The 10,525-nt window shown below is 37.3% G+C and overlaps 1 protein-coding gene across 1 annotated transcript; it reads right to left on the reverse strand.

Annotated features, from left to right (window-relative positions):
* Window positions 1-3,954: 3,954 nt before the first annotated feature.
* Window positions 3,955-6,339, reverse strand: LOC130738456 (uncharacterized). The gene is made up of 2 exons (XM_057590434.1): window positions 6,088-6,339; window positions 3,955-5,615 (listed from the first exon to the last, which is right to left on the reverse strand). The coding sequence occupies exon 2, from the start codon at window positions 5,595-5,597 to the stop codon at window positions 4,482-4,484; it is 1,116 nt and encodes a 371-aa protein (XP_057446417.1). The 5' UTR covers window positions 5,598-5,615; window positions 6,088-6,339; the 3' UTR covers window positions 3,955-4,481.
* Window positions 6,340-10,525: the final 4,186 nt, after the last annotated feature.

The following is a 10,525-nucleotide window of genomic DNA, read 5'->3' on the forward strand; positions in this document are numbered from 1 at the left end:
CCACCTCATCGCCACTTAAGGACCAAAGCCTATATGCCAAGTCAGTCAACAACAATCCCCAAACCAATGATTAATTCGGAGTAACCACATGTTATTCCTATTATCAACGAACATAACTCAATTCAATTGCATACCAACTCAGTTTAATGACAGAAACCAGTAAACGGTCGAAGCCTCTCAGAAAACGGAGACACACGTCTCAATAAGTTTACTCGGCCGAAGCCTTCAGAAAACATTTGGCACAAGCCTCAGAAACAGTCAATATAAGCAAGCATACAACATTGCAAGCATAATAATCATAATCCAATGCCAATCAATATAAACATCTTCATCTCAAACGCATGCAGTGCGATAAAAGCAGGCAAGACTCAAGGACACGCTAAAACCGAGTTACCCTTACCTTCGTGAGTAGAAGTTGGGCATGGAAATTGCGAACCTAGAACAAATAAAACACAATCATCAACACAAGCTTCACTAGGAGCAACACGATCTACTAATACTAATCGAAATCGTAAAGAAAGCCTCTAAAGCTTCAGAGTTCCTATTTAGGCACAAATTGACAACGGAGACTTCGTTCGCTAAAACGAGCATAACTCGAGCTACAGAACTCAGAATGACACGAAACCGGCGCCAAAATTTCGACAATTGAAAGAGCTACGCAATGGCTCAGGTCATAGAGACCCACAAATTATTTTTGGACACGGTACCCTAAGAAATAGGTTTCGGCCACTATGTAAAATAGGGTTCCCGAACTTTTCCTTCGATCTAAATCGATTCCTAGGTATTCTTAGGCGATATCTAGGCCAGGGAAACTCTCAGAAAAATTATCGGATCGAAAACTGTCACAGGGGTATTTTGGTCAATATTTTTAGCTCGGAAACTCAAAATCAGAATTTCGAAAAACAAATTAGATGGGGTCGACACCAACGACGATTATGACGACTAATCCTACTAACGCTAAGCTCAGTCGAGAGTTTTAAGCCCAAAGGACGGAACTTTAGCCAAAAATGGGTATTTCCTACAGAAATGAATTCCGGCAGCATTTCGGCGACATTCGGCAAAATGTAATCCGCTAGAAGTACTCTTGGGTACGAAGAGAATATATTTAGACACTAAAATCAACCTATTTGGACAGTTTTACAAAAAGCTCAAAACTTGGAGCACAGAAAGACATAACAAAAAGCGACGGAATTTAAGATCAGAAGAAAGAAATAACATCAGTACCTCGAGGCCTACGCGTAGCAACGAACAGAACGACGATCAGGCAAGAACCGGAAAAAAACTCTTCCTCCTTTCTCCCTCAAGCTCACCCACAACCAACAAAGAAAATGAAAAGAAAAAGAAAAGAAAGACCAGAGAACGTGGTCTGCAGAAGAAGAAGAAAGAAAATGAAGGTGTGATTTTTTCTTAGTTTCTGAAGTCCTATATATAGGAAATTGAAAACGCGAGAAAATGATTATTTCGCGATTCCGATTTTTCCTACTGATTCCAACGTATTTTAGACACGATATTCTTCCCGCTGAATCTTCTAATTCTTCAAAGAAATATCAGTATGATTTTTGGTTTTCGAGGCTTGTTTTTAATGTTTACTGGCTTAAAATGCACTTTATGCACTTTTTGATTTTGACCTCGGATGCAGAAACTTCCTTCTGAAGAAAGATTTGGAACGTCGATTAGAGTGGGCCTACGCGTGTGGAATCTTCGTTTGAAGCTCCGAATAGAAAAAGTCTTCATTGTCGGGTGATTCTAGGGTTTTGAAATACCAGGGTTTCAGTTTCGGCAAACTTCCGATGATTGGAATCGGACGTTCGTAGATCCTAGAGTTTCGCCTCGAAACGATTGTGATATATGGAAAAAGAGAAGTTCTAACATTTCTCTGAAGATTTTTGGACTAAATTCCTACAGTGTTCCAAGGGTGGAACATAGTCTTTTCCTAAGGTTCTTATCCTAGGTTTAAGCGAATCGATCGTGCTATACCTTTTTATCGATTTTGATACAATCCTTAGACTTTTCCTGAACTTTCTCCTTCATAAATTTATTTCATGCGATAAACTCTTGTTCAGGTTTTTCCTTCGCGATACATCAAGCCTAATCGTAAATGGAAGTCTCTTCCACTTATTCTAAGCTTAAAACTTGGGTCTTACAGGAAGGAATGAAGTTGGATATTCAAAACTATGTCCAGAAGTGTGAAGTGTGCCAGAGGAACAAATATGAGGCTCTAAAACCAGCTGGTTACCTTCAGCCATTACCTATTCCTTCTCAGGGGTGGTCAGATTTCTCCATGGACTTTATTGGAGGGTTACCTAAGGCTATGGGAAAGGATACTATCTTAGGTGTGGTAGACAGATTCACAAAATATGCACACTTTTTTGCACTTGCTCACCCTTACAATGCAAAGGAAGTAGCTGAGTTATTTATATGAGAAGTGGTGAAATTACATGGATTCCCCACTTCTATTGTCTCTGATAGGGACAGAGTTTTCCTTAGCACCTTCTGGTCAGAAATGTTCAAACTAGCAGGAACAAAGCTGAAATTTAGCTCAGCTTACCATCCCCAAACAGATGGGCAAACTGAAGTGGTCAATCGTTGTGTGGAGACCTATCTGAGATGTGTGACAGGGCTAAAACCCAAGCAGTGGCCCAAGTGGTTATGCTGGGCAGAATTCTGGTACAATACAAACTATCATTCAGCAATCAAAATCACTCCCTTCAAGGCTTTATATGGGAGGGAGACTCCTGTAATCATCAGGGGAAATGATTCCTTGACTTCAGTGGATGAAGTAGAGAAAATGACTGCTGAAAGGAATTTGATAATTGATGAATTGAAGGAAAACTTAGAGAAGGCACAGAATAGGATGAAACAGCAGGCCAACAAACATAGGAGGGATGTGCAGTATGAGGTTGGGGATTTGGTGTATCTCAAAATACAACCTTACAAACTCAAGAGTTTAGCCAGGAGGAAAAACCAGAAACTGAGCCCTAGATATTATGGACCCTTTCCAATCATAGAGAAAATTAATCCTGCAGCTTACAAGTTGAAGCTACCAGAGGACAGTCAAGTGCATCCAGTTTTCCACATTTCCCTGCTCAAGAAGGCTTTGAATGCAGGAGCAACCAGCCAACCACTACCTGTCTCTCTCACTGAAGACTGGGAGCTCAAGGTTGAACCAGAATCAATTCAAGACTCTAGAGCAAAAACTGATGGAGACCTAGAGGTATTAGTGAGGTGGAAGGACTTGCCGGAATTTGAGGATTCCTGGGAAGATTTCAACAAACTACTGGAACAATTCCCAGATCATCAGCTTGAGGACAAGCTGATTCTTCAAGGAGGGAGAGATGTTGCAAACCCAAGAACCAGGCCCAGGTTTGGCAACGTCTACAATAGGAGGCCCAAGATGATGCCAGTAGGATCACCTAATGATCACTCTTCTAGAATGTAGTATTCCTAAATAACCTTCTGGTGAGGTGTGAGGTGGCAGCAATCAAGAGGGGAAGGGGGGACCATTGTACCAGCTGAGAGAATATAAGTTAGTTATGGAGAGAGTATTGTTTTTTAGGCTGGAATTGGCTAGGACTAGGAGAGAAGGAGCACTCTCGAATTTGCTCATCTTTGTCTTTTCATTTCCTCTGTTATTTGCAATTCCCTAAACACTGCTTCTGAAATTTCTCCAGAGGATTTAGTGCTATCTAATACATTTGCATTCTCAGTTCAGTGTTATTTTCTGGTACCTAACAGTTTAAAACCCGGTTTTTAACCATATCCATTTTCTAAACACATGTTTTTATCAGAATAGAACCAGATCCATTTTCTAACGGTACAAAAGTACTTGGACTAAAACTGGTTTAACAGTACAAAAACACTTGGAATTAAAAACAAAACAAAATAAAATTCTTCAATGATTCTCATCAGATACACTACATATACAATTATTCATCATAGGCTCACGGACAAATAGAGACAAAGAATCATTTTCCGTGAGCAAATAATTCACCTCAAAATTCAGATAACTCATAAGCATTTCCAATACGAATGTGCATTTAAAAATAATTCAGGAGAAATTGAAACAATCATATTGGATGCTACACTAGGGGTTAGTGAATACAAAAGCAATTGAGAAGGACTTCGAACAGGATAACAGATTTCTTATCAAAACAAGAGACATTATACTAACAAGAAAACAATGGTTTTCTTATCACTGACAAATTGCTGTGAGTTGCAACCTCATACCAGACCAATTTCAGAGTTCACAAGCAATGGTTCATTGGTGTTCCAAATCCTACTAACAAGTTTGTTTGATATCCATAGGTAGGAGTAGGATGCTATGCTTCCAAGGCTTATCCCTAAATGCAATGTTGGAATATAATCTGTCGTCTCGTTCACACAATTAAAAACCACAATGTATATTGGAAAAACAAGAGTTTGAGAACCACCATAAGCCAACTACATTTATTGGATGAATTACTAATCTATGAGCTTAATTATTATGACAGAGCACTTTTCCATGAAATCAGACTAATAGTATGAAGCTCCAAGTGATGTGAACCCATCTCTCTGTAATTCATCGTCCACAGACTTCTTGTCTTCACGTTGTAACCAGAAATTAAAGTCCCCGGAGAAGGTATAGCTATTGGTTTAATAATCAACTCTTGGTTCATCCAAGCACAGAAAAACTCACATAACACATCAGAGCCTGTGGTGGGATAATTGAGATGTCCTATATGGTGATAGAAAGTCCATTTCCCTGACTGTGCATCAAAAGTGTGTATTTGAAATCCTTGCTCAAGAAAGATAATGGCAGAGAGACAGTCACCCATCTTCAGGTACTGTGGATGCCACCTTAGCTCTTGAGGAAGCAGAAATGGTCGGAATGTTTCCTTATCAATATCCATCACAATCACTCTATTCTTCGTTGTCCAGTAGAGATCATAAGCTCCATTGTAAATTGGAGAGCATGTAAAATCATAATCACCAGAATCTGTCAAAAATTTTCTCCAGACACAATCTATTCCGAGTCTTAACACATACCAGTGGCAAACAAAAACTCCTGAATATTTTTGTGCAATAGCAGCAAATAACTTAAACTCGCCAGTGGAAGGAACGCGAGCTATTGCACATGGAGGGTACATCAGCCTAGCTCCAAGTAGATCAGGAACTCTTGTAACCTGCATTGTAACAGGGTTGGCAACATGAAGAGCTCCTGTAGCATATTGGAAAAACAGTGCTAGACCATCACAACTGTTCAAAATTCTCCCTGGATATTGAGGATTTAATTCAGTGATTCTCAAACCTCCATTGTCTTTGATCTCAAGGAAACGGGCACCATAGGGATGTATTGTGCTTTGAAGGAAAATACCAGGTTTTGCACGACGGAGATGTGCCTCAACAAATTGCGAGTTACCCATTATCGCAGCCCAAGCTTTGCAAACAAACTTTGCATTTCTATGGAGAAAAGTACCAGGAAGCCTAGTCAAGATATCAAAAAAGATGATGTCTTCACTCAGGGACTCTGCTCTAGTATCATTTTGTTGCATCTTTCTCGGCGAAGAAGAGGAACTACTGCAGCTGTCAACTGCATTACCTTTCTTTTGGCTATCCATATTATAAGATCTCAATCACTGCATTTTAGCCAAAACAACAAATTAAAACTAACAAAAGTTTACACTATAATCACACATGCATACATAATGCTTTCCAGATTGGCGATAAAATTATTACGGCGGCTAAAAGAAATATAAACAGAGCATTGTTACAAGAGGCAATCTTGACACTGTTAAGTTAAACACATGCATACATAATGCTTTCCACTGTAAGTGGCAATCTTTGTTTCACAATATGTCAAAATGCAAGAAATCTAATTCTGTAGGGAAATTAATTAATACATCTATCGAAACATGCATTGATAATCAAGCTTAGCATTGATTTTTTCTCCAAGAATGAAATTTGATTAAGAAAGCTCCACATAAACACAAGTAATTTAACTACCAAACCCCCATTTTACAAAAGCACATGCAGAAACCTATGAAAATCTTAGAAACCCATAAACACCAACACCCAAAACATGATCATCTTAAAAGATCCAAACTTTACCTCGCAAGATTTCTATGACCCTTTTTCCATGATGATGGTGGCAGAGAGAAGTGAGTGATCGAAGCTGGGGACTTTGCCTCTTGCGATGGTGTCGCAGAGTTTCTTCCACCTTGCCTCTTGCGATGGTGGCAGAGAGAAGTGAGTGATCGAGGTGATGGAAAAGTGATGAGATTATAGGAAGTGATGTGAATTTGGAACTAGCTAACTCAAGTTCTTTGAAGAATAGATTGCAAATTCTAAGTAAAGAAGCACTAAATGGACTTGTTTAAGACACTTGGGTTGGGTTAAATAAAATTCTCTCCAAGCTCAATCACATTCTCACTATCAATTGGACCATAGAATGAGCTTTTGAATGAGTTTTGGGCCATAAACACTCAAATTAAGGAGTTTGGACCATATAGCAATCAAACTAATTCACAAAATGTGGTTGCGAGTATTCAATTTTTGGTTTTCAATGAAAATAAAATGTGTTTGACAAAAATTGAGCTGAAATAGTATTCAATTTTAAAATGATTTTAGCCTAACTTTTAAAATTAGTACAAAATACAGTTTTGTAATTATTGTTTTTTATTTTTATAATTGTAACATCACCACTACCACCCTCCACCACCACCCTCCATCACAACTACCACCACAACTATCGTCATCGCCGCCAGACCACCGATGCCAAGGGGTGAAAATGGGCTGGGCTGGGCTAGGCATTGCGAGGCCTAGGCCTGGCCTACATTCAAAACTCACAGCCCAAGCCTTGTGGCATTTCATAGGCCAAATTTTAAGGCTCGGTCTGGTAGGTTGCGAGGTAATATGTCAGCAGACTTATAATCTTTCACAACTATCATTGAATTTATATTTTGAATATTGGAGAATCCAGTTAAAAAATTCATCATCAACAATACTAAAATGATTTCTTCTTAGGAGAGAATGTTTTTAATTTAGGTTTTCATCTTAGTATTTCTTCTCTTTTTTTGTTTTTTTTTTCTACTTTTTTGTACTTTTTAGACATGATATTAAATTTATTAATATTTTTTTTGTTACAACTAAATTTATCAATATATTAATATATTTATTAAATTATAAAAAAATTTAGGTAAATAGACCGGCTTATCAAGCCTAATAGGCTTTATTGTAAGCCACGGACTGGCCCTTTTAGCTAATCAAGTTTTTTAAAAAGCCTAAGCCTGACCTTTTTAGCAAAAATGTTTGGCTTAGGTCTGGCCTTTGGTAGGCTAGGTCATAGGCCCCTGACGAGCCGTCTGGCCTATTTCCACCCCTAGGCCATGCCACTCTCCATCGCCATCACCTCCACCTCCACCACTAGCTCCACCATCTCCATCACCGCCCCCACCACACCTCTGATGTTTGCATCACAACTATCATCCCCACTACAACCTCTACCCTCCACCGCCGCGATCGTCACCACCTCCTTCACCACTATCGCTGCCATTGCTACCCTCCACTATTGTTGTTGCTGCCACCATTGCTTCTAGGTAATATCGACATTTATCACCACTGTCGTATGACCCCTTCAATATCCTATCGTTGCTACAATGCACTTTCGTGAATTTACAAAATTGATAACTACAGTGACTAATGTGAATTTACTTAGTTTGGTATGTTGTATAGTATAAGGACTGATAGTATAAGGTTTGAGATAGTATCAGACTAGATAAAATTTTAATATTATACAGCATTTGGTGACACACTATATAACTTATCATTTCATTTAAATAAATAAATAATTATGCTTTGTGAAATAATGAATAATGATATGTATTATAAAAATGAAGATGGTGTTAGTGGGTGGTAAAGATGGCGGTGGCAGTTAAGGTGGCTGCGATAATGGGGTGGTGGTGGTGTGGTGGTTGTAAAGGTGGCAGCGGTGATGTTGAGTGGTGGTTAGGGTGGTCGTAGAGGTGGTGTTGGAAGTGATGGTGGTGGCGGCGGTGGAGGGTAGTGGTTTAGGTGGTGGTAGCAACGGTGGTGGTGTTAGCAGTGATGGTGATGATGGTGGTGACGATGGTAGAGGAATGTGGTTGTGGCTGTAATGGTGATATTGGGTCATGGCTTTATGTAGTAGTAGTTGTGATGACAATGACAGTTGAAGTGGTGGAGACGATGGTGGTGGTGGAAGGTGATGGTGGTGGCAGTGGCGGGTGGTGGTGGTGGTGGTGGCAATGACGATAGCGATGACGACAACGACAACGGTGACAGTTGCAGCGGCGGTGACGGCGAATGCTGTGGTGGTGGTGGTGGAGAGTGGTGGTAGCAACAGTGGATGGTGATGTGATGGCAATGATGAAAGATTGTGTTTGTGGCTTATACTTGACACTCTTATCATATCTTATCCATCATCTATATGGTGGATTAAATAGTCTATCATTTTAATGTATAAGAAGGGATTGATGTATAAACTTATACAATACAATGTTAGTACAAGTCCATTATATATATATATATATATATATTGTATAAACTTATACTATCATGTCTAATACGGTGTGCCAAACGAGTCCTTAATTGATAAAAACTCTATTAAGATTGAAAACCACATAAACTAAATTTATCAAATTGAAAACTATTTTTTATTTTATTTTTAATTTCAAAACATAAGTTAAAACCATCCGAACGTCCTTAAGATTTTTTAATCCAAAAAATGAAAGAAAATGACTTTTATTAACAATTTTTTATGCAAAAAGTTTGTAATTTTTTTTTAATTCTACTTTTTTCTCATGACAACCAACAAACTAATAGCATGATTTAACATTCAATTAGAGGAATACTTCTAAACCACCCACACGACATCTCACCATTCATTTTCGAACACTTCACCTATTTTCCCATAGTAAAGTAGTACTATAATGTGCATGGAGTATGTGTTTTTTCCATCTTCTTTCATTTATGGTGTGTGCCCAAATCGAATTAAAAGAAAGAATATTGTAATTAAAGTTGAGCAGTTCAATTCAATCTACGAGGCACCAACTTCGAGATTGATGAAAGTTGAGCAGGTATAGTGCTGTTTCCACATGGATGAATTTATGAAATCACTACTTCCACCATATATAGATTCATAGGAATTTTTTAAAGCATGACATCTTGACACGTATGCTAGCTTATTAGTAGTATTTAATTTTAATGTACTGAGTTTTCAGTACAAGCTGAATAGCTTGACTCCCAGGACAGTTTTCGACTTTTCGTTTGCTGAGAAATTGTAATATTACCGGGGAGAATAATAATACATGAAGATTTTATACATTTATTTTCATCTCATTTTCACAATTTTCATAAATATGATATTTTTTTCTAATTCACCATCCTAATATTTCTCACTTTTCTCTCTACTATTCTTAACTCTCTAGATTCCTAAATAAAAGTATGTATGTGACTATGTTTGTGTGAACTATCTCCTCTTTTCTCATTGTTCATTTGAATTAATTTTCTATTTATACTTAGAATAAAATTATATTATCTAGCAAAATAGTAAAATACCGAAAAAAAAATAAGAATCGCTACTGATTCTTCCTCTAAGTTTGATAACATGTTTACAAGTAAGTTTGTCAGTTTACTCGAATGTCTTATTATAAAGCAGACTTTTGAATAGGTTTTCAGGCCGGACCAAACTATCTAAAGGCTCATGCCTAAAAGGAAGTCTATGACAGGTAACAGGTCAGACTCATACCTTAAATTTTCAAGTAGGTCAGACCTATTTAAGGAAAACATAGTCTAGCCTATTCCACCCCTACTGGTAGGTGGCAATGTCTCTTACTTAACAAGTCGCAAGTTCAAACCTCCGCTTCTTGTTGTAAGGTAATGTAAAATTTATGTAACTGCTCTTTAGCCCCAACAACTTTCTCTGCCTTGAACTGATGCATCTTTTCCTCACCCTAAATTTTTGTAAAAAAATCTACTTAAATTGGTTTTTCAGCATATCTCAACTCTTATCCAACTTGATGATTTTTTTCAATTTATTCATTTTTTATCGTCCAATACTTTGGCTGATTTAGACAACCCATTCTTAAAATTATTTTTATAAATATATATTTATTGTTTCAAATATTTAGAAAAAATATCATATTTTTTAAAAATCTTATTTTAATAAAATATAGAATCATAAAATTAAAAAAATTCAGATATTTATATCTACAAAATAGTTCTACTTTACTATCAATGCCGTCATTGAAAGATAGCTTGAGTAGTAAAAGTTAGAAGACAAATGAAATGATGAAGGTCCAGAAATCAATTCGGAAAAAATTAACGGATAAAATTAACTGTAATTACAAAATTTTCTTTTCAAATATTATTTTCGAACCCAAATTGTTATTTTTAGAAGTAAATTCTTTTATCTTTCAAAAAGAAGTAAATTCTTTTAAAAGAAAAATTTATTCATTCATGATTCATCCCTAGTCATTTATTTTCAAAGTCAACTTATTTCTTCCTCAAA

This window comes from Lotus japonicus, chromosome 2, assembly GCF_012489685.1.
Source record: "Lotus japonicus ecotype B-129 chromosome 2, LjGifu_v1.2".
In the NCBI taxonomy this organism is placed as follows: domain Eukaryota; kingdom Viridiplantae; phylum Streptophyta; class Magnoliopsida; order Fabales; family Fabaceae; genus Lotus; species Lotus japonicus.

Coding starts and splice junctions, on each gene's coding strand:
- LOC130738456 (XM_057590434.1), bottom strand. CDS start 5,597: ATGGATAGCCAAAAGAAAGGTAATGCAGTTGACAGCTGCAGTAGTTCC.